We start from the raw sequence: 25,832 nt of genomic DNA on the forward strand, positions 1-25,832 counted from the left end.
AACCAAATAAATGCAGACCTCTGGCTCATTGCAATCAACACCTGGGCTAGACCTTAAAGAGATAAGAAACAGGAGTCCTGGTTTGACCTCAGCCAATTGGAGATGTCTGTAGGTAGAAGAGCTGGAGGCTCAGACCTTCACTTCCCTGAACACACAGGTGCAGAGATTCAGCCACAGGATCCCAAGCCTCTCTCCTTGAAGCGTCCGGATAAACCACAAAATAAAAGTCAGGGATAAGTTCTTAGAACAATAATTTGTACTCCTACAGCTAAACAGTCAGACTAAATCAAAAGCAAATGTCCACAGTTGTCAGGGGTGAGTCAGCAGGTGCTTTTGATAAAACCATCATTTCTTCTCAGAAAGAACATGAGGGCTAGCCAAACTCAAAAAGTTCTTGCACTCCAGCTCAGCTAGGGAGAGGAGTGAATGATTGTGTAAACAGAGCTGGAATTTTTTTCTTCCTACGAATACAGGAGACCAAAATATAAGTAATAGTTTAATTTTGCATTAAACTGAATTCCTTCTACCTCTGCAACCTTCAGTGATGTCCAGTTGAGAACAGAGTTCACATATTTTCATAAAACTGAAAAGCCATATTTTTGTGCTGTTTACTGCCCTCATTTCTAATGAAAAATTGCAAGCATTTTAAACGTTTTTATTTTCTTCTGCTTTTTGGTTTGTTTTTAAATCCCGATACTCCATCATCCTATCCCTCTGTTTTCCCTCCTTCAATAATATGGGAGAAAAGTAGAGAAGAGATAGAAAGTGTAACTAAACATTAAACTGAAAACACTGCTAAACTGAAAGGTTTCCTTCTTTTTTTTTTTTTAATTCTTGAATTTTTGTCTTAACAGGAAGTAAGAGGAAACTAGAAATGTGCTCATAAAACTATTTTGTCGAAAAGTACAAAGCTGTTTGATGAAAAGTATTCTACCAGCTTGCATTTTCACAAACTTGTTACTTGACATTGCCCTCTTCCCAACAGGCATATAAGTACTCATTTCACAAGCTCAGTGAGTGGCAGAAATTCTCCTTCATCTCACACATCACTAGAGAGTAAAGCTCTAGATCCCATCCCTGCTACTGCAACAAAGGTTAAGTGTGGCTTAAAATATAACAAGAATGAGAACAACAAGAATGAACACGTGCTGTTAAGGCTTATTACTGTGCATTGATAAAAGGAAATTCTTCCTCCCACTACAGGCTTGAAAAAACAAAGAATAGGCAGATTATTTACTGACCCAGCCCAATTGCCAACCTCCTGTCAAAGCAAGATCAGCCTTCAGACCCTTCTGTCTTGTAGCATCCTGAATTCATTTAAGGGAAATAGAAGGGACAGGGGAAAGTAAACTTAGAAATAATTGGTTTCAATTTAAATAGTGCTTTCTGGGAATGCAGAAGGAAAAAAGGAAATTAAATCAGCCTTTCAATCACCATAAAATAGGATTTCTTGTGTGTTTGTTGTCTTTCTATTTTTTTAACTCTTAAATTGTCAAGACTTACAACGTTATCTATCTATTTTTAATGATCTCTTCTATTATGATCCACCAAAATAAGCACAGAAATCTGCAACTGCTCCTTCCTGGACAAAGTCAGAAATGCTCATGCAGAATTGCTCAAGGTAAGTAACAGCTGCTTAATCCTCCTGTTGGTGAGTCCTCTGCCCAGAGAAACATCCCAATTACCCAGTGTCAAAGCACTACAGGCTAACAGTTCATGTTCATACCTACAATCAGTTTCCAAGTATACTTGGAGAAAGAATAGCTAGTTTTACTGAAAATAGTTTTGCAACCTCTTTACAAACAAGGGCTTTCATTTCACACTCCTTTTATTGATCACACTTGTCTGATTCAGAGCACACCATGACATCAGTTTCTAAAAAGAATATTTCATTAAATTTGATACCAATTGTATAATGAGTAATAAAACCTTCTGGAAGGGTAATTTTTGGGCAAGGCAAAAGCTTTGGGGCTGAGAAGCATAATTAGACCTTACTTCAGGCAGTCTGGGGACTATTTGATAGATGACTTCTGTGATAGATCGCTAATGTATGCTTACATGTACTATACCCAGCTTGCTGAAGCATTTATTTTGCATCAGTCTTCCTTTGGACTTTCAACAAATTGTTCTCTACCTTGACTTTGTGCCAACTGTTTTATTTCATTTTGTCTGAAGCCCAGTTCCACTGTTCCAAAGGCTCCCCCAGAAGTACTGAAGTAGTAAGGAAATGCTTTTAAGCAATTTCTAAGAAAATCATGGTTGGTTTTGTTTGTTCTTTTGTCATTGTTTTTGTTTATATACATATATATTTTACTTTGAGGGATTTTGTTTTGTTTTCCAAAATTATTTATCTTTGAGAACTAGCATTTCACAACTGTGTTCAAGCAGAAGTAAGTTTTCCCAGTTTGCAAGGATATGTTCACCAAATCAGATACCATACAGTAGGAGCCCAGACGGTGATATTATGCCACAGCTATGAGGTCATTGTAAAACAGTCTGTTTCACAGGAACACACTGACGAGTGATAATTTTACAAGGAAATTCATCATTCTGCTTCTTTCCCATTAGCCCACTCATTATTCTTGTTGGGTTTCCAAGCAGAGAGCAGGAGAGCAGCATACGCTAAAAGCTGCCAGCCATCTGAGAGCACAAGACAACTTTTTCTCTTCCCTTACAGGAAACAACTTCCATAATGCAGTCAAGAAAAACAAAAGTGAGGAGGAATGTGGCTTAAGGCAGAGGCCACAATTGTGGGAAAGTAAGTTGGCAAGCCAGCTGTGGAGCATTGAGTCTTTTCATAAGCAGATTTCACTTATGATGGATGACAACATATCCAAGTACTCTGGCACTTACATAGGCACTGGTAGTCTGTAAGGAGATCATCTGTTTCAGTCCATTCCAGTGCTGCTCCGAAGTCATCAACACAGAAGGATTTCTTACTGTCAGGGTCTTGCTGGGAAGGTCTGTACTGGCCTTGTTCATCACACTGCAAACCCTGCTCGTTGCCTTGACAGTAAGTGATACCTGTTACGAGTAAACAGGGAAAAAGAAGGAAGCCTGATGATGCTGTCACTGGTTTTCAGTGCACCAATAGGACAAAAAGCTCTAAGTACAGCAGAGACTTTACTGAAAATTAATTTTCATAGTGTTTCATGCTTCAAAACATGTTAATTTCACTTCCTTTTTGTTACTGCAATTCACATTCCAAACATTTTTAGGATTTTCTGCCATTGAACCAATCTCCCTTGTTCTAAGCACAGAAAAGAAAAAACAAAAGTAAAACGAAGTAATACAGAAAAGGAATTGTATTTTCATATTGGTTTGTTCAGTGTCTGTTGCAAAGGATTCCTGAAATGTAATGACAAACTGCGCAAGAGCCATCACATCAATTTATCTGCTACTAGAAATAAAAAATTCTCCCTGTCAGTGGAAAGTATCATCCTCACTCTCTGTTCTTAATGAATGAAGGACTTTGATTTTAATTAGCAGCATCTTCCTAACCACTTTTCAACACAGTTTACAATTTAGAAATTTCCAGTAACCAGGTATCTGGGCTTTGTAGGGAAAGAAAGCTGGAAATGTGAGCAACATCAAAGGCAGCAGCAGAAGATCCCAAGTGGACTAAAACTGGCAGGCTTAGTTAACCACTTTCATGCCTTCCATGTTCTTTGGAGATACTACTGAAACAAGTGTGGCTTATCTGTGTACAAAGGAACTACCAGAGATTAGTCTGGCTTATCAAAATGTGCCAGCATCAGCATTATTTCACTTCAATATATTGAGCTAAGAGCTAAAATAGTTTAGGAAACACTTCTCATGCATCTCAGGCATTCTTACCACAGAGGCACAACATCTGGGAGGAAAATAAGGTAATAAGCAGAAAGGAAAACACTTCTGTTCTCCAATTTTCCTGTGGTATGTTTGTGAGTCAATATTTTATTTATTTATTTTTAATCTGACTGTTAATTCAGTAAACCTTTCAGGTTTTGCATGACAACAGCAAAGAAAGAAATAGAAAAGAAAGCTAAATGTGTACTACATAGCCCTTTGCAAAGGGCTGAGACTCAGCACACAGGTAAGATGAACACCAGGCAGAGGCTTGGCTTTTTTCCAGACACTTGCAGTAAAGAAAACTACACTTAAGGAGTAAACTATAAAGCACCTGAGACCAATACCTACACCAGGAACACAGATATGGAAGTGAAAATTTACTATGCAGCCTGATGTCTTCTTTAGGCAAAAACTAATTCATGTCAGGGTGCATTAACATAAATCCGTATTTATATTTCACCCAAGAGAATAGATTGAAACAAAACAAAGCAGTTCTGGTACTCACCCATATTACCATGAAACCCTTTCTTACTACTTACTTTTTATTTTTATCCATGGGCTTAACAAGTGATATTCTTTATGGGACTGCATCCAAAAATAAGTAATTTAAAATAAATACACCAACTTTAGTGAACATATTAATAGTTACTCAGAGAAGTATTTGTACCAAAACAGGGTCTTGAAAAAGCTGGAAAAAACTTCTTTAGTCTTCATGAAAATGCCAATAAATGAACTATACAAGATGTTTCTCACTGACTGAATACCCAGATATCATTCCTCAGGACAATGAACTCATTTTAAGGAACCACAACATCCTGAATGAGATTGACCACTCATTTTTCATGCATTTTGGGTCAAAACACCAGTTAGTTTGTTCTGTCCTTGAAAAATGTCTTCAAATATGTACAGAAGGGATCATATTCTTTTTTTTTTTTTTTTTTTTTTAATTTACAGATGAAAAATCCATTATTTATTTGAAGGCAGAATACAAAGAACAAGGACAAAATTAGCTCAACTTACAGTGATCAATGCTGAATGCCCCATAAGAGTTGGTAGTTTTACCCGTTGGACACTTGATACAAGAGGAACGTCCTGTCTGGTACTGGTAGTAACCAAGAGGGCAGGGAATGCATTCACCATTCTGGAAATGACTGCCTGAAGGACAAACAACTGCAAAGAGAAGAACTTTATTATTTTTTTGGAATCCAATCAGTTCAGGCTTTTGAACACCCATGTGTGCAAACACCATGTATATATCAGGCTGGTGGACTTGCCAAGACTTCAAGCTTTCAATATATGTATTTCTAAGTGGGATAATATAGGTAAACACTTAAACATTTATTAAACTCACTGATGACTGGAATATGGCTGAATACTGTCAAATCCTTTTGTAATAAGATAATACACTTTGTGGATGGGTTGTGAAAGAAAACAAAGGAACCCAAGCTACAAATAGAGTAACTTCTACAAACACTACAGACAGAAACAGGAAGACTCCAATGACCATAAATTCCCAGAACATCATACAGAAACTCACCGCGTGGTAACACTTTCATTCAGAATGCCTGGAAATGAAATTTTTCGTAAGTGCTTCCAAGCTAAATAATAATGGCTGGATTAAAAGCCACTAGTTGTGCACATGACAACTCAAATACAAAACAAAAAGATATTCTTAGACTGAAAACACAGTTATTCTGAAAATATAATTTTCAGAACAAATCAGAAATAATATTTCCAGATGACCTGTTACATATTACAAAAAAACCTCTTCGTCTTTTGGAAGGTCATGCAATACTGTCTTTCCATCCAGATCATTCAGATGATCATTAAAGCAGAAGACTCACAGACACAGTTGCAGGACAATACCTTTAGTTGTTATTTCACAGCTGCTTTCCAGACATAGATTTCCTTCAAAACAGTATCAAATGTATATTTTGGAACTTTGACAATGTACAAAACTTCATGTTTGTTCTTGTCCTACGTCTTGACAGCAGTTTAAGCTTGTCTTAGAGAGAAACCATAATGGAAAATTGGCCATCTCCACTACAACCCATATGATGAATTGCTGCTCTGGCCAGCACACTGGAATGTAAATTAATTTAACTTATTGGAGCACCTAAATTTTAATAGACTAAAAATAGAACTAATATAAAAATGATCATATCTTCCTTCACCTGCTCTAAATGGTCCAATGGGAAAGTCTAGGATGAGGCTACAGAGAGACTGAAATTTTCCTCCCAGCTAGATATCAAGGCAATTGCTCTAGGTATAAAATATCTAAAATCTATTACAGAACCAAAAAAAAAAAAAAAAACCTGGATGAGGCAGGATTCCCTTTTCTCATGCATATTACCTAATACCCAAGTGTGTCTGATACATTTTAAAGACATTTTCCAACACATGCAAGAAGGATCATAAGCATTGCAAATGAACAGCAGTACAAGAAATTAAAATGAAATGAGTAATACATGCCTAAACTGAAGGCAAACTACAAAGAATGAGAGGGACTAATTAAGCAATTGAAGTTTTAAAAGGAAGAAATCAAGCGTTTCGAAGCACCCTCCTCTTTTTGTAGTTACAGTCATGATGCAAATATAACAGCTGTATCTCCTATCCTCTGTCCTTCTCCTTAAGGAAGCAAAATTGCCTTTTGTCTCACACATTAAGTTAACAAAAGGACACAAAGAATAGCAAAAAATATCGTGCAAAGAACCATGTTTTCTAGAATCTATAACTCTTGAAGGCATGTGTCACATCAGCTATACATTACACTCAACACAAGTATGGGTAGGTTAAGCTTGGCTCTGGAAGTCAGACAAACCACCACGCTCAACTCTTTCAGGCTTTCATTTGCTTTAACTAGGTAAGAAACTGGAGAATAGCCCCTAGGCAAAATCTCAGAGCTAACAACCGGATCCATACTTAATTTTCCTAAAACAACGGGGGAAAAGAAAAGAATAAAATTAAAATAATACAATAAAATTAATAACATTTAAATTAAAAAAATATATATAGTAAAAAAAAAAAATCTCCTAAAATAAATCCCTAGATGCTGCACATGACCTTCACACTAAGCATGCTTATAAAGTGTTGCAACTTATCATTACCTAATGCTTGTACTACTCTTTCCTCCCATCAGATACTGGAAACTTTTGGAATATCACATTCTTGATTCATATAATTACTAATGAAGTCTTGAGCTGCCAGCGTGGCTATAAATCTAGCATTGTATTTGGTTTGGGTTATGCTCTGCTCAAAGCACTTCTGATAGAATTTACCCAGAATTCCAAATAATAAAAGAAACAAGCATAAAAAAAATATAGTAAAACAAAGGAAACAGCCTTCAGCTTTTCCTCATGAAATAAACAGGGGGAGAGGGGAGGAAAAGAAGAGAAACAGACCAAGACAGGATAAAAGACCAGATTATGTATACATCTACACATACAGAATGCACACAATAAAACTAAACCAAACAAAAAACCTGCATCATAGAGGAACCAGAAACAGAATTCTTGAATCCCATGTTTAGATTAAAAACCACGGTCCTACAACATAAAACAGCATTCAACAGCATGTCCATCATGGCATCTTTGAATAGAAAATCTCTGCCAACATGTGGAGCAGGAACTTCCTCCTTTCCACTTTTCTATGTCTGTTTTACTGAGTGCCTTCCTCTAAAGCTAGCTGATGCAAATGTCTACGAACTAACAAACGAGGCAAATTAATGCGCTGCTTCCTAGAGGCCTCTATCCCTGGCAGGAAATATTTGGCACAAAGATCCAGTTCACTGCAAGTTCTTTTGCCTTAAATGATGGATTCTGCTTAATAAATAATGATACCTTAAATTAATACAACAGTACATCTTAGTAAGTAACTGAAAGTTTTTACATATTCTGGATTCTCAGTAGGAGTTAATCTTTTTCTGCATGGCATGTGAAAATAACCAAAATCTGAATTGTTTCAGACCATGGAGATGAACTGAAACTGCAGACAATTTACACTTAAGAGTCCAACTTGAAAACTGCAGCAGTTCAGAACCGATTCATGGGTTAATCACTCTGAAGCCCTTGCCTTAAAAGCATGTGTTCAGAACTAAAGGAAAGAAAATGACTAGATAAACCAACAAAATCTCCTGTCCAGTTTTCAGTCTTTGCCTGTCCAAAAAGCCATACCTGATACAAGGCAAAGCAGCTCATCATTTAACCTGGACAGACTCTTGTCTCTAAATTAAGGTTTTACCAAACTGAGCACAGCACACACCAACCTTCATATCTGCTACTGTTTTTCTCTTCTAGCAAATTCACGTTAGTTAGAAATTACATCATTACATCATTTAATGCAAATCCACAAAATTCATGTATGGGATGTATGGGAAGATGATTTAACCACTCCACAGAATTACTCATTCTCCTATGGACTATCAATGGACCTAGAAGGCACCTCAGGAATCGTACAGCTGAACCCACAACACATATCGTACTCATTCTCCTAAGGGAAAGAGAAAAGGCAGAGAGGCTGAGCACAGACAAGTTCTTAGACTAGGGGGTTTCCATCTCAGCATCTTTTGTCAGGATTCAAGTCACAACATATTTTGAATAGCAAAGAAGAAAGTTTGCCAATATCCCTGCTGTTAGCAAGGTAAGACCTTCAATGCTTCACTGCACTATTGCATTTCTCTTCTTCTCCTTTTTAACCTATAAGAATCAAGAGTGATGACTTGTTTGGGAATTAAAAAAAAAGAAAAAAAAAAGAAAAAATCCAACTTGTTCTTATTCCAGCTACCAAGTTAGAGTCATAAGGTACTATTATTTCACTTTTAATAATGTTAAACAGAACAATATGATGGTGAAACCAAGGGAAGATATTTTCAGTGGTATTTTCTGTAGGAAAAAATAACACTGTCACTTTTTTATGCTGTTCTCTCTGAGATCATTCCTACAAGGTAGTAATAAAAATTACAGCTGAAGAAAGGTGCCACTGAGCTTTGAAAATAAGATCTCCTACATGATGGTTCTCCTCTGTAACCCTTTTCCTCCAACACAGGAGCCTTCAAACAAAGTTTTTGGTGGAAAGCAGACAGGCTTATGCACAAAGTGGTAATTTCACTTTGGGTACATCAGCATTGCAGACACAACAATTGCAATGGAGTTTGAAAACATATGAGTTGTTTTTATGCTCACTTTCTGTTAGCTGCATTGATGTGTACATGAATGTACATATCTGCAAAATTTACAAACATGGATAAACTCAAGCTGAGTTTCCCTAAATTGCTGCCAGCACTTAACACAGTTGGTTTTAAGTTTGCAGAAATACTTTTAAGCCAGAGAATAGGTCTTTCCTCTTTTCATTATTATTCAGATCCTTCGATGACAGCAGTTGAAAATCATTTATTTTCACTGTTGTAATCAGCTGAGCATCTGAAAGCTCTCCTAACTTGAAGAGAACCACTGTACCAGGCAAAGAGCTAAATTCTTTTCAGGTGCTTTGAGTTTTCCTTGGGATCTCTAACTGATTAGTGTTGAAGGTTCACCTATCTGAAAATATTCCCTGTTTGGGAAAACTTATCCCACACCTGTTGCTCTTACATGTAGAACTGGCACATCCCTCTTCTGTGCCCCAGACATAATTAATATATCTCAAACTGACATCAGAAATGCACAGAATCACTGGAGGCTCATTGGGCCAACAAGGACAACCAGGGTTGCACTATAAGGGGGTCGATGTAGGTAGAAGTAAGAGTGGGTCTGTCAAAGCAAAGGCTTTTTGGCAGCATGACCTGTACGCAGCTGTGCCAGGCACAGCCCCAGGGATCCTGTGAAGAGGCAGGCTTGGCAGCCCCAAGCAGGATGTTGACAGAAAGACAGCCCATTCCAGGGAAGCAGACTAAACAGAAGGAAAGATGATGAAAAGAGGGCAGAATTTAAATCAGGTCTGTGTGTTGGCCAGCACGGAGAAAGCTTCCATGTGAGCTGGCTCAAACTTGGCCCAAGAACTGACAATCTCAGGACTTTTGACACTTTCGTAACTAGGTTTCTACCCTGCGTAATGTAACATCATACGAAGTACTAACTACATTATCTTTTCAGAATCTTCTTATCAAGTATCATGTACAATAGAGACAGACCTTCTAACACCAGACAGGTCTAAAAAATCCCAAGAAGTGTTTGTGAAACCTTCCATTCAATGTCATTGCCATCTGCAATGCAAAGACTGAACAGAAAGCAAAGCAGTAATTCCCATCTCTCCTCAGATTTTTCACTCACAAAGATGCTTTATGCCTTCCACCTATTAAACATAAACATAAGTTCGCTGATCATTTTCTAACTTTATATTGATTCCTAACATCATCAAAAAAGGGAAAGCTAAAGTGAGGCATACCACATCCTCGTGCATTTGGGGTGGTTTTCCCAGGAGTTGAAGTTCTTCGAAAACCACTTCTACATCCTAGCTGCACGCTCGGGGACAGATCAAATTCTTCATCCCGAGGAAAATCAATGAACGAATCTGCTAGGAATTGCTTGGAGTCCAAATACAGCTGAAATCCACCATCCTCAATCTCTTTAATAAATGCTCCAATGAGATTTTCTCCAACAATTGCTTTTTCTAAAGGGAGAAATAATACAGCAAAATAATGTGAGATTCCTAATAGGGAAATGGACAACAACATAAAGACTGGTGAAGTTCAAAATTAAAAACATAGGTGGATACAAATACAAAATACAAGCATGTTAACAAACAATGGATGAGAACGAATCTGTGTAGTGTCTATGAGATTAAACTACTAATCTTAGCATATGTGGAGGGTGCTAAAGAAACAATCGTAGAATCACAGAATATCCCAAGTTCATGGATTCATGGGACCCATGAGGATCATCGAGTCCAACTCCTGACTCCACACAGGACCACACAAAAATCAAGCCATTGAGAGCATTGTCCAAATGCTTCTTGAACTTCGACAGGCTTATAGAATCATGGAATGGTTTGGATTGGAAGGGACCTTAAAAGAACATTTAAGTCCAACTCCCCAGCTATGGGTGCAAACAAAAAATAGCAAATTCAAAAATTAAAGCATTGAAGAACAAAATATGATTTTTGTGTTAAAAACACTTAGCAGATGGATTGTCTGATATTCAGATTTGTTCCTGTTGTTTCAGTGTGTATCACTGACTTCTTGTTTAGCATTTTATATATTTGGTTTTGAAGGCATCTGTAATAACATAATAACCAGCTTCTGTGACACTACTGAAATTCAACATACCCAACTATCCACAGTTGCTGAAGCTGGTGTTTAAAGCTGGAAAATAGTGAGGACCTTTCCTACTTTCTATGTCCCCAGCTGCCTAGGCAGCTTCTCTCTCTGATGATTTGCTCCAGGACAGTTTCCAGCATTAGAGAAAGAGCAAATTCCCCAGTTTGGCTGCACAAGAAATGCTACAAGAAACAGTATTCCCAGAGGATTTTGTTTGTTATCATGTTCTGTTTATCCCTGCAGACTTTATAGCATAGAACTAAACGTTGTATGGTTTCTGAGGACCTCCTGTAGCTACAGGTGATGTACAGCCCAGTAACCCAGCAAATGGGAAGCCCTACACTCTACGTACTTTGGGTTTTGCAAGCACACCGATGACCTTGGATGTTGAATTTTCACAGGGAGGATGTTAAATACGTAAAGAGAATGCGAGGAATGTTACACCTCGCACACTGCACAAAGCTTATTTATGCTGTGACTGATGTGTCCAAGGCAAATAGATGAGCATACTGCTGCACTCTCACGTGGCAAGTTTCCCAACTTTGCTCTGAAGCCCGTGGGCAGCTTCTCACTTCTCAGAGCAAGGACAGAATTTCACAGCTAGGTACCAGGCTCTGACTATGCAGTGCTGCCCACCAGCCTGCGCTGAACGGACCACAGCCCTACCGTGCTTTTTCTGAAAGATCATTCCAGACTTTTAGCACTGACAGTGCAGGTGCCCTCTCTGTCTGAATGTTGGTCTGTAGCTGCTTGCTGTCATGCAGGTGTTGTTTCCCTCTTGGCAAAGGAGGAACTTGAGGCTTTTACACTTATGGGCTAAAGAAGCGAACAGACCTTGTGTAAAAGTAGACATCTGTGTCCTCGTGTTCTCTGTTCTCTGTTTCCTTCAGCTTTAAGCAACTTATCCTTCTGCTGCACTGGTACATAATACAATCAACAAAAGAGCATTCTATTTTGTTCAACCCCAGGCCAAAACGATACTTAGCTCCTGAGGAAGTAATTGGAGATTACCACATAACCTGTAACTATTTGCAAAGGTTTTACCAGAAATTGTCTCGTAAGTGGAAGCAGGAATACGTAGATTAGCCTTTTATTCAAGCAAATACCCCTCTGAATTTTCTAGTAACTAGCTGTAAAAAAAGCAAAAATAACCTAGAAATGACAGCTGGAGGGAATTCATGTGTAGGAAAGAAGCAAAGAGTCAAGCCAGAAAGAACTCACTGAAGGAAATGAAGTTCCTTTAGTTAAGAATATTTCCCTGTGTTAAAATATTCTTAAGACTATCACTAAACGTGACCCTCCTGTGAGGGTCCTATTATATGTCTATGTCTATATGGTGTCCATTGCAGGCACAATACATAAACAAGTGTTTAACTACAGTAAACATGTTCATACGCAGCAAGCAGACAGGTAAGTCTTGGAATTGTTCTCAGGAGAGAGCAATCCAGCACCGTGCCAGACATCCCAGCCACAGACTAGCTGGTGACATTGTACACACATCATCCAGAGCCAGGAAAGGAGAAGTCCTGAGCTGGGACCCAGGTGCAGCACAGCTGCCTTGGTTCAGCCCTTCCAGCAAGGCTGGCCAGCCTGGCCACGCTTCCTGGCTGACATGGGACCTGGCTTCTAGTCCGTGAAAAGCTTCCTGGGACCTTCAGCATGCTGTAAAGCATGGCAGTGCTTCCCTGGTTTTGTTCCCGCTTTGCTGCACCATTTTGGCATTTTAAACTACTAAGCGTCTCATGTTAAATTTATTGGAAGTCCTTACTAAGCATTTCTTCAGAGCCTGGTAAACCTTTAGGGACTTGGACTTCCACGATGACAATACATCTTTTCTCATACAGAAATGTCCTGCATAGGTACATCCTCTGTTGTGCAGTGGGAAGAAGTCTGATTTAAGGTTTACTCCCATTTGAACAAATAATGATTTTAACTGGAAAAGGATGACAGTTACCTAGAGTTCATATTGGCCAAATGAGAAAGTGGCAGACCAGAACAAAGAGAGGGAACAAAAAAAAATAAATCTTTAAAGAATACATAGAGGGGAAAAAAAAAAAAAAGCTTAAAATTTTGGCAGTATAAGGGACAGGGATTGATTTCCTCTAATCTCACTGATAGAAACTGTTTACTTTATGTTCATCCAGAAAAAGTTCACTTTTATTATCATTAGGATTTTTGTTTGTTGAACAGAAAAGAGAGAAATTGCTGTAAGTCCTCCTCAATTTTTTTAGAACTGAGGTCTAAGCTATCAAGCCAAATAGCATAAGATCCCTCAGGAAGGGATTTCCATAACCTCAGAATTTAATACATGAAAAGATCTGTGAGAAAAAAAATGTAACGAAGAAGTCATGAATTATTTAGATTTAAGGTTCTTCATTGGGAACACATGCATGCTGTGCTTCTGTTTAGCAATTAGTAATTTTTTCTCAGCTTCTTCACAGGGGAAAATAAAACACACACACACACACAAGATTTATCCTTTATCCATAGAGAAGCTAGGAAAAGATCTAAGCAATTTTAATAATGCAGATTTTCAATTGAGAGAGCAAATTTACTCACTCATTGCGCACATACACCAATGATGATGCAGACAATAACTCAAAAAGAAAGACCCAAAGCTGTTTTAAAAGGTAATGGAAGTTGATGGTGCCAAGAGTATACAGACAGTGTGTTTACAGTTGTCTGATCTCCCCAGACTAGACTTATACTACCTCTTCTGAAACCATACAGTCATTCCCTGAAAAGCAATTTTAAATACTATGGGAAAATTATAGTGTGGAGAGGGTCAAAAATGCAACGTCCTCAATGCAGAATGGTTTCAGAAGTAAACTGCTATATAAACCCAGAAAAACTTGCACTTTGATCCACCTTCTACAAACCACTTAATATCCATGTTTTCTTTATGATCTGGTACAACTGAATGGAAGTAAACACAAACAGACACTATAGCCAGGAACCACACGACCACTGCACACTCTGTTCAGGTCCTGAAGACTTTTGAACTTGGTTCTGATCAGGCTGTATGGCACAACTCTCCTTGCCTCAAAATTAGAGGGAAGAACATGTGCAAGCAGAGTTATTTATATTTAGAGCTGGGAACATCATTGCAAAGCTGTATAACTAGAGAAAAGCTGGCATAGAGGACATTTCAACTTCGGATGTGTCTTTTACTTCTTTTATTTTAAAGGGAAATTCCGACTCTTTTGAAAGTTCTTTACACTGTCGCTAACTCATTTTAAACCACAGTGAAGATCTACCTGTCTATGGACTCTGCATCTTTGCTCTAGGACTTACAAGGTAAAGGTAATTCTTTAGTGTCAAAGGTAATGTAATAAAAAGAAAAAGAAAAGGAACCAAACCAAGAAAACCACATTTTGAAGAAATTACTTATCTTTTTGGCAATATGTGAATTGTGCTTCTCTGAGTACAATGAAATAAGTAACACAATCTGCCCACTGGAAATTAACTTCCAGGACAGTTCAGCTGCTGACAGATAAAGTAATTTTCAGTGACAGTTAAAGAAGCTGGGAGAGGCAGTGCTATCTGAAAGAAATACTCAATTATATCTGCTTTTCACACTGCAGTCACAGCCTGATAAATATAACACCAAAGGTTCAGAAACACACCTCCAGTGTTATAAAGAAAGACCCTGTCAGTGAGCATTTGCACTGCCTTTTTAGTGCCTCCCAAGAGCAGACAGGGGGAAACCAAACAGTTAGGAAGCAAAGCAGGCTTGATTCACAGAAACATCAGAGATAAACTTACCAATATAATGTAAGTCAGGGAGAGAAGTTGCTGGGATGTTTTCCAGCTGAGTCCTCCACGTGACATTCACTCCCAGGCGGTCCGCACTCAGACATTCAACATAGACAGAGGAATTGTCACAGACAGGAACTGAGACAGTATTTCCAAATGCATCTACCTTGAATTCAAAATTAAATGAAATTAAGGTTAGTCAAACTTAGAGCCTTCTAATCATGTCTTTCCATGCTCATTTGCACTGTGCTATGCTCAAGGCAACATTTTCAAAAGGGACAGTAAGAACAGAAATAGAATTAGAAGAATATAATTTTAGCAGGTTATTTACTCACTATAAGAAGAGTCAGAATGTTCACTTCCATCAAAACGTATTTTAATAAGTATTGGGCTGATGTGATATGACTTCTATGGCTACAATTAAACTGATCCGTCGACACAGGCAGTGAGTCTAAACATCCTGTTTTCCTAGTCATCCATATAAGAGATTTCATAGTATTTTCAGCTCTTCCCCCTCTTTCAAAGATGCAAAGTTCTATTCTATGTCTCAACATTTATTTATTTATTGAATAACAAAGGATAAAGAACTGAAATTACCTGGAGGTGACAGAAACCACGAGCCTTCAACTCATCTAAAATAAGTATCTGGAATGCCTCGAGTAATCCAGAGTAGTCAGAACTACAAGTCTTCTGAGGAGGTAGCAGTAGTTGAAAGTGTGTTTGAGCTTGGACTGTCTGAAATAATTGGAGCTCTAAAAAATAAATAGAAGGGCATTTATTAGCCTCACTATTTAACATAGAAACTGACTTTTGAAGTTGCTTTGAGGAAAAGATGACATTGATTTGCATTTTGATCTTTCATCAATAACATCTCCCCTTTACTAGCTGAAAACAATGGAGTTGTCCACAGTTAATAATAAACAGAAAGAATGCTCGATAAATATTTTGTGCGCTACAGAAAAAGTCCAGATTATGTAGTTTTATAATAATAAAGATATATTTTACACTGGAGCACTAACTCACAGAGGGATAAAGAAAGATTTTGACCACTCTTGATGACTTTTTACAAGCCTTGGCAGATACGAATGTCCAGAAAACTAGATGAAAGCTGGCATTATGCCAATAATCAGAAAAGAAACAGAAAAACAGGAATTATTGTTCTGTCAACCTTCATTTCTCTCAGCCTAAATCAGGAAAGAGCTGATACAGGACTTCTATTTAAAAAGAAAATGAATGGTTAGAGCAATTAATACTAATTCAAATGGGCTTTCAGAAACCTAGCCTGTTAAATTAACTTGGAATCAAGCTTTGGGAGAGAATAAATTTGACTGCAGAATAACGGCTTTGACATGGACAACTAACAAGGGCTTTCTGATTTTTTGAGAGCAAACCAGAGTGACTCAAATCACACAGACCATTGAGAGACCCGTGAAGTCATCAATCTCAAAATGGAAATTTATCAAAACAGTTCTTAGACAGGAGGAGAAAACAAAACAAAACAAAAAAAAAAGTGAACATTTCTTATCTGAATTATGCTGATCACAGATGTCTTGGAGACTTTGTTCTCTCAGATTCAGCACAGCTTATCCAGCAGCCTGGAGAAGTGGCAGAGCACTCCCTCACTCCCTAGCTCTACAGACCTCACGGCATTACACACAAGCATGGTTGCTGGAGCACAGTTCCCAGTCCCTTGCTCCCAAAATGAGTGTGGAAAAGTCTGAAGAAAGTCCAAGGAGAGTGGTAGGGAGGACCAAAGGACACAAAAGCCTGCTTCCTCCTGAAAGGCACAAAGCCCTTTATCTGTTTAGTTTATCATAGAGTAATTAAGAGCTGACTTAACCACAATCTCTAAGTGTACACATAAGGAACAGGAAATAAGGTTTTTAAGAGTGTGGGTAATTATCCATTGGGACAAATTGCTAAGTGGTGTGGTGAATTCTCCATTACTGTGATGTTCATTGAATGACCATCAGATGTATTTTTTTTTCCTCCTCTATTTCAAACACAAATTGCTGAGGGAAGTCTCTTAGCTTGCATTAAACAGAAGCTCGTATTAGGTTGCCACACACTCCCCTCTGGCCTTATAAACAGTTATTTGGGCATAACAAGAAACCATGAAAATTACCTCATAATATGGTACAAAAACTTACCAAACATGTTTAAGGGCAAACAAAAGCCTCAATCTGAAATTCAAAGTTTAAAATTGTTTACATTGAGAACAGGAGACCTTGGGTACGAGTAGAGATGTGTCAATACAGGAGTTTCTAGAAAACACGTGTAGCCCATTCTGGAGATGAAGATCTGTTGCAAACTTGACATCAAGACCTGCATTTCTCAAAGTTAGGCAGTGCTATGATAGGGTGTATTGATTGGAACGTATCTCTGTTTGAAATAATCGAAAAGGCTGACATTAAAACTCAATTACACGCATTCTGAATAGACAACTGATTCTTCCAAGATTTAAAAGGATGTGTTTGTTTTGTTTTGTTTTTATTGAAAGAAAAATGGTTTTAAAAATGCTGCAAGTCATCTAACAGAGAGATTAATCCTAAAGAACAGACTGCTACAGAAAGATGCAGAAGTAACAGTGACATGATTATGCAAATAAACATTCAGGTTCTGCCAAATTCAAACATCTGGTGCTCATCTGTTCCTCAAGGGCTAAGTGTTTCCATCAGAATCACTTCATGGTGCCAGCGTCTTTTAACTTGCAAAGGAAAATCTGCATATAGATTGAATATTTATAACTATGCTGTTACAGAAAAACAGGACTGTTTCTGGCATAGCCAGTCAAAAGGCAGCGATGAAGATGGCAGAAGACAGGACTAATCTACTGCACCTTAATTTAGAAACTCCCATATAACTGTGTCCTATCACTGTAACTCACAATATAGCTCCATGATGATAGGATTTTTGAACACCCATTTACATTGCTCTGTGCCCTTCCCAACCCGTGGCAGCCCAGACGTACTTTGGCAGGCCTGGTAGAGAGGGGCAGCTGAGACCCATCGATGCTGCAGCAAATCGCACTGAAACGACGTGCTGGAGTAAGCGCTGCGGAAGCCTTGGCGACACACCAGCCGGCACTGCTGAACGCCTGACGTTTGCTCAGATACCTTTTTGCAAATCACAGCTCCGTTGAGAATAGATGAGGCACCAAATGGCAGAGCACACTGGGGACCTTTAGGCAGGGGAGGAAATAGATATGTTAGCAGCTTACTGTGAAACACTTGTAGGAAAATGTCCTCATAACCCTCATATCAACAAAGATAACCTAGACAGCACCCTGTGCATTTCTCACACATATCAACTTAGATCTGGTTTGACGTCAGCCTGGTCCGGTTTACTAATACTGATGAAAAGACTTGTACTGATTTTGATGGGTAATGCACTGGGTACAGAAAGATACATGCATGGTTTATAAGAACAAATAAGTTTTAAACAGTTATGAATAGATTTAAGCAGGAAATGATAAGAAGGGTTCTTACCATCAAACTTCACAAAAGACATCCAGTGGAAACAGGCAGGGCCAAAAAAAATCTCGGTTTTCTTTAGAGTGGAGTTTCAAGATCAAGAACTCATGATTACGGTGCCTTCAATAGCACCAGGATGTTTCTGGTGACCCAGCAGATCCCTAGCTGTGATACACAGCTTTGGAATTAGAGTGCGAAATCTACCCTATCAACTCACTCTGTATCAACACAGTCATTTCAAACCTGCTAGCCCACTATAACAAACTATAGGCTAACTACCATAATTGTTAACTTCTACTGACAAGTACAAACCAACTGCTTTGTTCAACGTTAGCCAGATCCCAACCTACTTCCTGAATATATATAGTAATACTTAAGCACACTTCTCACTTCCAGAACTACAAAACATGAAGAAAGAAAGAAAAATGACTACCTCAGTTCAAAATAAATATAAAGAAATAAAGTTCTCATATCCCAAAATTCATTTATTTTCTGTATATCTAGATCATTTTCCAAACAACAATGCCCAGATCTGTCCCAACCTCCCTAGTTGCTGTAGGACTATTATTTTTGTAATAACTCTGTAAATGGGGACTCTATGTTCTTCCTTTTCACTCCTCGACTCTATATCCAGTCTTTTTACTTTTTTTTTTCTTAGTAAAGTTGGAAACCTGCCATCCTTCCTTTATGAATATGAAGTGTTAATAAACCTCCAGAGATTTTGGGACTAAAGGCTATCATTGTAAAAGACAGTAATACTTATCCTGACCAATGCAAACTACATTCATTACACGAAAATGCTATTATCTTCTTATTCAAAATTAATAATGAATAAATATTAATCAGTCTGTGATCTCCTTGTTACTCTAACAACTTTTTTTTCTTTAAACCCAGCAAAGAAAATCCAGTCTCAGCCATATGCTGCTTAGGTCTTGTACTGCCTGTCTCAATAAGAGTTGGCGTGTAAACTAAGAAAAGACAGCCCACCAAACACATATGGGGGATGGATGGTTTTCTGGTTTAGTTCACAGTTTTCAGTTCAAATCCCTCACCAACCAGTCAAGACAACTGGCATTTTGTTCATTTATCCCTCTACAGTTATCACCTTCCTTATTATCATTATCAAGCCTGCACCATTTTTTCATTCTTTTCTTTCTGACTCAGTTTCTTGGTCCTGCAGGAATGAACCAGAATCAAGTTGAATATTGGCACTTCTTTCACAGGTGTTTCTAAAGATTTCCTAAAGGAAAGTACTTTCTCTAAAGGCTCTCTCCTCTCTGTCTCCACTCAGAGCTGTGGAAAGTGGGCCTGAGGATGGGAGGTGCGTGTGGGGACTGCTAGGATACTTGGCATCAGCTCCCTGGTGCCTGTCAACTAGAAGAGCTTGGATTCTATCTCTGATGGAAATGATTAATCTAATGAAAACCTCATTGCAAACACTGGGCACTCTGAAGTTACTACTTGCTGTTTACAGCTGTCTCTTCAGATGTTGCAGGAGAAGTTTATTGTATTCTCCCACCACAACAGCTTCTTTTGCTGATAAGATATCCAAGATAGTGAAATAATACTCCCTTTTCTTTTTCCTGAACAATTATTAGTAGTTCCCAGGATGAGGATGGACAAACTGAGGGGAAAATAACTTTTTCTTCTTTATTTTTATCCTGTAACTGTTGTTTAGCATGAAGAAGTTTCACTCCTTTTTCAAAATCCAGAAAAATCATTAAAGATTATTTCAGTGGTATATCTATGCACAAAATAACAAATGTTTCCCAGTAAAGCCAAGTTTCCACTACATTGTTGAAGCAGGTATCTCTCTCTCTCAGTTCAGTCTTTTAAACAATGAATGTCGTTAATCATTCAGTCACTATTTCCTCTAGGAAAACTACAGCATTACAGGATCCCAAGAAACAGCAAATGTGCAAACAGACTGCAAAATCGTCTGAGGGCCCTATCTCAGTGTACGCCTACACCTTCTTTAAATCGTATTTCATAAGAATCCTTCGGAATTTAGGAGGAAATCCAAAAAAATGAGCTTTTGTGAAGATGAGAAGATATGAACGACTCGCATTTAAAATTAATTCTGACTTTTCTCTGGCATACTACAAGCTCTTCCACTTTTCTCTGTTCACTTTCAGAGTTTATCAGGAAGTCAGTCTGCTCTACGGAATGCCATGCATCATGTTGATTTCCTCCACCTGGTCCAAACAAATTGGTAAATAACTACTACACAGTCCAGTGTCTCACAGAAGTCCTAGCCCTTAATCTGAAGGCAGGATGGCAGCAGCACTGCATTTGTTGGACTAATAAACTCTGTTTCTCCGAAGAGCTAGAAAGCTGCACGTGGCTGTACTGCCCTAGCTCTGGAGCTCATTTCTTCGGAGCTTGGTTGGGCACCTCCACATAACACCACACTGCATGGGGCAGACATAACCCTGTGATCTCGTTGTGGCTTCTCAAACAATCCTATCCTCAAAATTGTCTCTTTGTACAAGAGAGTTCAAAGAAAATGATGTTGTAGGCTGTTTCCAAATTGGCTGAGGTGTTATCTAATTGATTAAAATGCTTTACAGCCTGTCAGGCTGACACCATCAGCTTGAGATGCACATTTTGCTCATTATATAGCATAATCACAAAAAGAAACCTAAGCAATTTCTTATTATGTGGCCTCATTTTCCGAAATCTACCAACAGCTCTCATTTAAAAAATGTAAGAACTATGGAAACAGTGGTGTCCTGCAGGCACTGGCTCTTGAAGGTTTTCTTTTTACATCTTCAGTTTCAATTAATCATTGCACTTTGGAGCATGGCCTTGTAGAAAATTTCATTTGTTCTGCTTCACTTCAGTGATGGAGAGATACATAAAGACCATTGGAAATAAAAGTTATCCAAATGTCTGCCATTTGGACATCTCACTGGAAACCATGAGTGAAATCCAGTACTCTGCAGCTCTCATAACACAGGAAATACTCTATGAATATGTAGTGTTTTGGCACATCCATTTCACAATTCTGACCACTAGCCAAGAGTAGGAATGGCAGAAACATACATTTTTTAAATTTTATTTTAGTCAGTTGAATGGCTTTTAATCCCAGAGCCAGCTCACACTGGAACAGGTTCAAGTTTGCAGCAAACTGTTCAGGTGTACTTTTAGCTAAGTTTAACAGCCCTTTGATTTACCCAATTTTATGAACAAGGAAATGTCAAAGATCTAGACCCTTCTCCTTCTCCATGACAAAGTACTTGAATAAAATGGGACATCATGCCCAGATAGGTCTGAAATCTGCTATAATATAGAAATAATCATACTAACAGCAAAAAATATAACGGTCTGAACAAAGAAGCTTAAATACAACTAAATACTGGAAAAAGTTAGGATCTGAGTCTAGTTCCAGACCTGAACTTGCATGGAAGCAAAATGCCTCAAGCATCAACTCACTTTCACATGCAGGTCTTCCTCCGCTTACTCGTGTCCCAGGCACCTCTTCTCCATTGTCAAACACACACCAGCAGCTTTCTTCATCCTGGCTGCACTGCACGGGTGAGAACATCCCCTTGTCCCCTTCACACTGTGGGATGTAGCCTTTACCAGCCTCTCGTAAACTGGTTTTGGACTTCAACATATTACAGAAACTAGGACCTTTAAAGAGAGGAAAATCATTGCAAGATGCAGAACAGAAGGCAGCAAACTGATAATCTGAAAAAAAAATAAATTATAGTAATAATTTAGGACGATTCTGTTCTGTTTAGGATAGTAGTTAATTTCTAAACTATTCTGTACTACAGTACAGAATTGTCCTAGACACTTCAACAATTGTGCTTTTAGCACTACTAAAAATAAAAATATAAGGGGACACAAAATCACAATTAATGTGTATCATTACAGAAATGTGTGAAATTTTAGTTCCACTAGGAAACGTTTTTTGTTTGTTTGTTTGTTTTTGTTTTGTTTTGTTTTGTTTTGTTTGTTTGTTTGTTTGTTTTGTAAAGACTAAAGTGCATGATATACGAATTTGTACCGAGAAAATGGTGGAAAAACTACAAGATGCAATATTGATTTATTTTGCATTAACATCCTTTCTTGCCATAAATTTGACAGTGCGTCACTTAGAAACTCATGTTTTGAATTTAAACAAAATAAAATAAAATAAGCATTCTGTTTAGTAAGAATTTTTGAGCAAGGTCATTTGAAATATAGTAATACTATAATTATTTAGCATTTTAAAATAGTCCGAACGTCCCAGTTTAGTACCTTTAGAACACAACCCTATATATATGCAAAATCACACAAACCAGCAATATTTATGGTTTCCCACAAACAAAAAAGACAGGGTCACCTGCTTGAGGAACTATCCAAACACAAGAAGATCCAAAAAGTTCAACCCCAGCTTGCAATGAAGTTAGTATTTACTAATTTTGTTCATCCACAAGTGCTGGAGTAAGCTTTTAAAATTGCGTGGTGATTCAGGGAACCAATGTACTTGTTAATTCCTCAGTGAACGTGCAGTTACTTATCCCCCATCAGGTCTGCTGCATGTCTTTGCCAGACTCATGTCATTAGGCCATCAATAAGAAGAGACAGCAGACTTGCTGGGTCAGACCAAGGCACCATCTAAACTTGTTATCCTATCTGAAGAAGTGAAGAAATGAGCACTGCAGGCTCTTGAGCTGCCTGTACTGCTCAGAAAAAGCAGAGCCAGGGCATTAGCTTCATTTGGGCACCTCAATTTCTATAAGCAGGAATTCTTCAACCTTTTGGAGGACCCATCTCTGATGACACCTCAACAGTGCTCTGTCTTTATTTGAAGGCAATATAAAGATAATATAGATTTAATCACATTCCACAGAACAGTTGTGGACTGTGTAAAATGTCCACATTCTGTTTCAGGCTTCAAATAGTTCTGCCCGGCTTCCTGTAACAGTTACCTGTCTCACTCAGTAGCTCCCCAAAGTCTAGCTTTAGGCACAAGAGCTTGTTTTCCTAAATGCTTTCTTCAGCAATGTCTGTCTCTGTCAGTTGAAGGGAGACATATGTTCTTAAAAATTAATTAATTTAGGTCCCAGAACTTAATTCATACCACCAAGTCAGTACTGCTTGTCAGTGCTAGGTTAGAGGTTGAACTAGATGATCTCAGAGGTCTTTTCCAACCTGAATGATTCTGTGCTTCTCTGACTCCCTTACTGCAAGTGGATCGGTTCCTACAGCTCAGAAATCACCCTGAAAACCCATCCACGAGCCCAAAGAATTTTCGTGGCATGAAAAAGAAGGGAAAACAGCTTGCTCATCACTTTGTGTAGACTTTGTTTCTGGTGTTGTGAAAGTAAAGGGTAATTATTTTCAGCTAGCTTTTCAAAGGTATGTGCTTGCACTTGTCGCTGAAAAGTTAAACCATAAGTCCAACCATGTTTTCATGTGCATCATTCCATTTTGCTTTTTACTCAGGCAGATAATGGTAGGACAAGGGGGAATGGTTTTAAACTAAAAGAGGGGAGATTTAGATCAGATGTTAGAAGGAAACTCTTCACTCAGACGGTGGTGAGGCACTGGCACAGGCTGCCCAGAGAAGCTGTGGATGCCCCATCCCTGGAGGTGTTCGAGGCCAGGCTGGATGGGGCCCTGTGCAACCTGGTCTAGGGGATGACATCCCTTCCTATGGCAGGGGGATTGGTGTTAGATGATCTTTAAGGTCCCTTCCAACCCAAGCCATTCTATGATTCTGAGATGTTACTACTGCCACAACACGCTTCAGGTAAAGCATTACTCACACTCAGGATTGCCATCTGAATCTATGCTGCCACGCTGAAATACTTCTCCTGACACAGGATCTATGCACCAAATGTCTGTGTAGGATCTCTGTAGCACAGCATATTCTCCTGTCTAAGAAAAATCAATTACATGTCACTGCATAGCAATCAATATTAACAGCAACACTCAGAAATCCATATCTCAAAAGCGTGTTTAAAATATTTATTATATACACATTTGTCCATTATAATACATGTTAACGAGAAAAATGAAATATTAAAATATAGGTTACCTAGTATAAGACTGAAACCATGCCCTGAGAGAGAGTATGTAGACTGAAAGCCCACTAAAATGAAGTTCTGGTATAACCTTGATTTGAAGTGTTTGTTCCTTGCTCATCTCAGGGCTCTACCCTGCTCACTACCATGTTTCAAATATCATAGACCCCATTTTGGGATACCCGTATCCATCTCCCTCTCATCCTCACATCATTTCATAGCTCAGAAAGCAAAAGTCTCCCAAATGCCAGTTAATTAAGTTGTGCCTTTTAAATTCGGCCCTGTGTAAGTTCTAACCAGTTCCACCTTGTAGGAAGGAAGTGCAGGCAGGAACAGAGCTTGCTGTTCCGTTCTGTTTCTGGTCTTCATCTCAGAACTGTTTAAACTCTGCTTTATGGAGGGCATAGCCCCCTTTTTGTTTTGTCTAACCCTTTTCTGTCAGGTTAATAAGAATGCACAGGGGATGCTTAGTGAACGTAGACTGAAATTCTATGGGCCTTTAGCATGGTGTCAGCAAAACCAGGAAAGTTTTGTTTCTTCTTCCTTCATCCATGCTAAATTACCTCAAGGCAGTAGGGGACAAACAGATATGCTGCAGAGGCATCCACCTTTGAGCCACTCTGTCTCCAGCTGGAAATTAAGGCATTGGCTCGAGATCTCTGACATGATGTCTGGCCTGTAAGAGAAAAAAAAAAAACCATACACATATATTAAAATAGAGTTCTCAAAGCTAACCTAGAGAAAGGGGTACATCTATCTCCCTCTCAAATCTACTTGAGGTTTTGCTTGAGCATCAGGCAGGGAACACCTGATTGATATTTGGTAACAACAGCAGAGGGTCCATTCCCAAATCATGCAAGCTGAATTCATAAAAACTGAAACAAAAACTTAAGCAAAACAAGCATAAAAGGCTCTTTGCTCTTTTCCTGCAGTGGTTAAAAACAAGACTTGTTTCTTGCATATCTTACTAGAGTTTTCAATATTATTTTTTTTTAAGAACAAGTGAGTACAGACATTTAAGAAGAAAAAACAACTGACATTTTGGAAGTTCTGCTGAGCGCGAGACCAAGGAATCCATAACATAATGTCCTCTTTCATCCACACACCAGCAATGGCCTGCCCAGGGAAGAAAAACAGACTTATTGTAGATGTTGTATTGCAGTATTCCTAGTTAACTTTGTTGCATTCTTGGAGGATTTTGATCCCCTGCATCACTACAGAAAGTGGTCAGTAAGTCTAAGACAGATAACTCTCATTTCCAGAGATAAGTAGACCATACTTCGGAGTGGTGGTGTAAATGGAAAAGTAGCAGCTCTGGTGAGAATCCTCCATTGCAAGCCCTGTTATGCGGTGTATCACCTATTCCCAACAATTTGGTATAATTCACAAATTTGCTGAGAGTGTTTTCTGTCTCATTGCCCTGGTCATTAACAGAAGCATGAAAATTTCCAGCCCCCAAAATGACCTCTTAGGACCACTACTAGCAGTAAGTAACTCAACACT

The 25,832-nt window shown here is 38.5% G+C and overlaps 1 protein-coding gene across 2 annotated transcripts in view; it reads right to left on the reverse strand.

Moving 5' to 3' along the window:
• TG (thyroglobulin) overlaps positions 1-25,832 on the reverse strand; it is a 165,930-nt gene that overhangs the window by 111,102 nt on the left and 28,996 nt on the right. For both annotated transcript variants that reach the window (XM_083827078.1, XM_083827077.1), the window contains 10 exons: positions 25,368-25,445; positions 24,893-25,005; positions 24,072-24,183; positions 21,745-21,945; positions 17,808-18,017; positions 15,434-15,588; positions 14,846-15,002; positions 10,210-10,434; positions 4,852-5,001; positions 2,854-3,024 (listed from right to left, as the gene is read on the reverse strand). In XM_083827078.1, the coding sequence (XP_083683204.1) occupies positions 2,854-3,024; positions 4,852-5,001; positions 10,210-10,434; positions 14,846-15,002; positions 15,434-15,588; positions 17,808-18,017; positions 21,745-21,945; positions 24,072-24,183; positions 24,893-25,005; positions 25,368-25,445 (1,572 nt within the window). The remainder of the gene's footprint in view (positions 1-2,853; positions 3,025-4,851; positions 5,002-10,209; positions 10,435-14,845; positions 15,003-15,433; positions 15,589-17,807; positions 18,018-21,744; positions 21,946-24,071; positions 24,184-24,892; positions 25,006-25,367; positions 25,446-25,832) is intronic.

Source organism: Anser anser (genome assembly GCF_964211835.1).
Source record: "Anser anser genome assembly, chromosome: 2".
NCBI lineage: Eukaryota > Metazoa > Chordata > Aves > Anseriformes > Anatidae > Anser > Anser anser.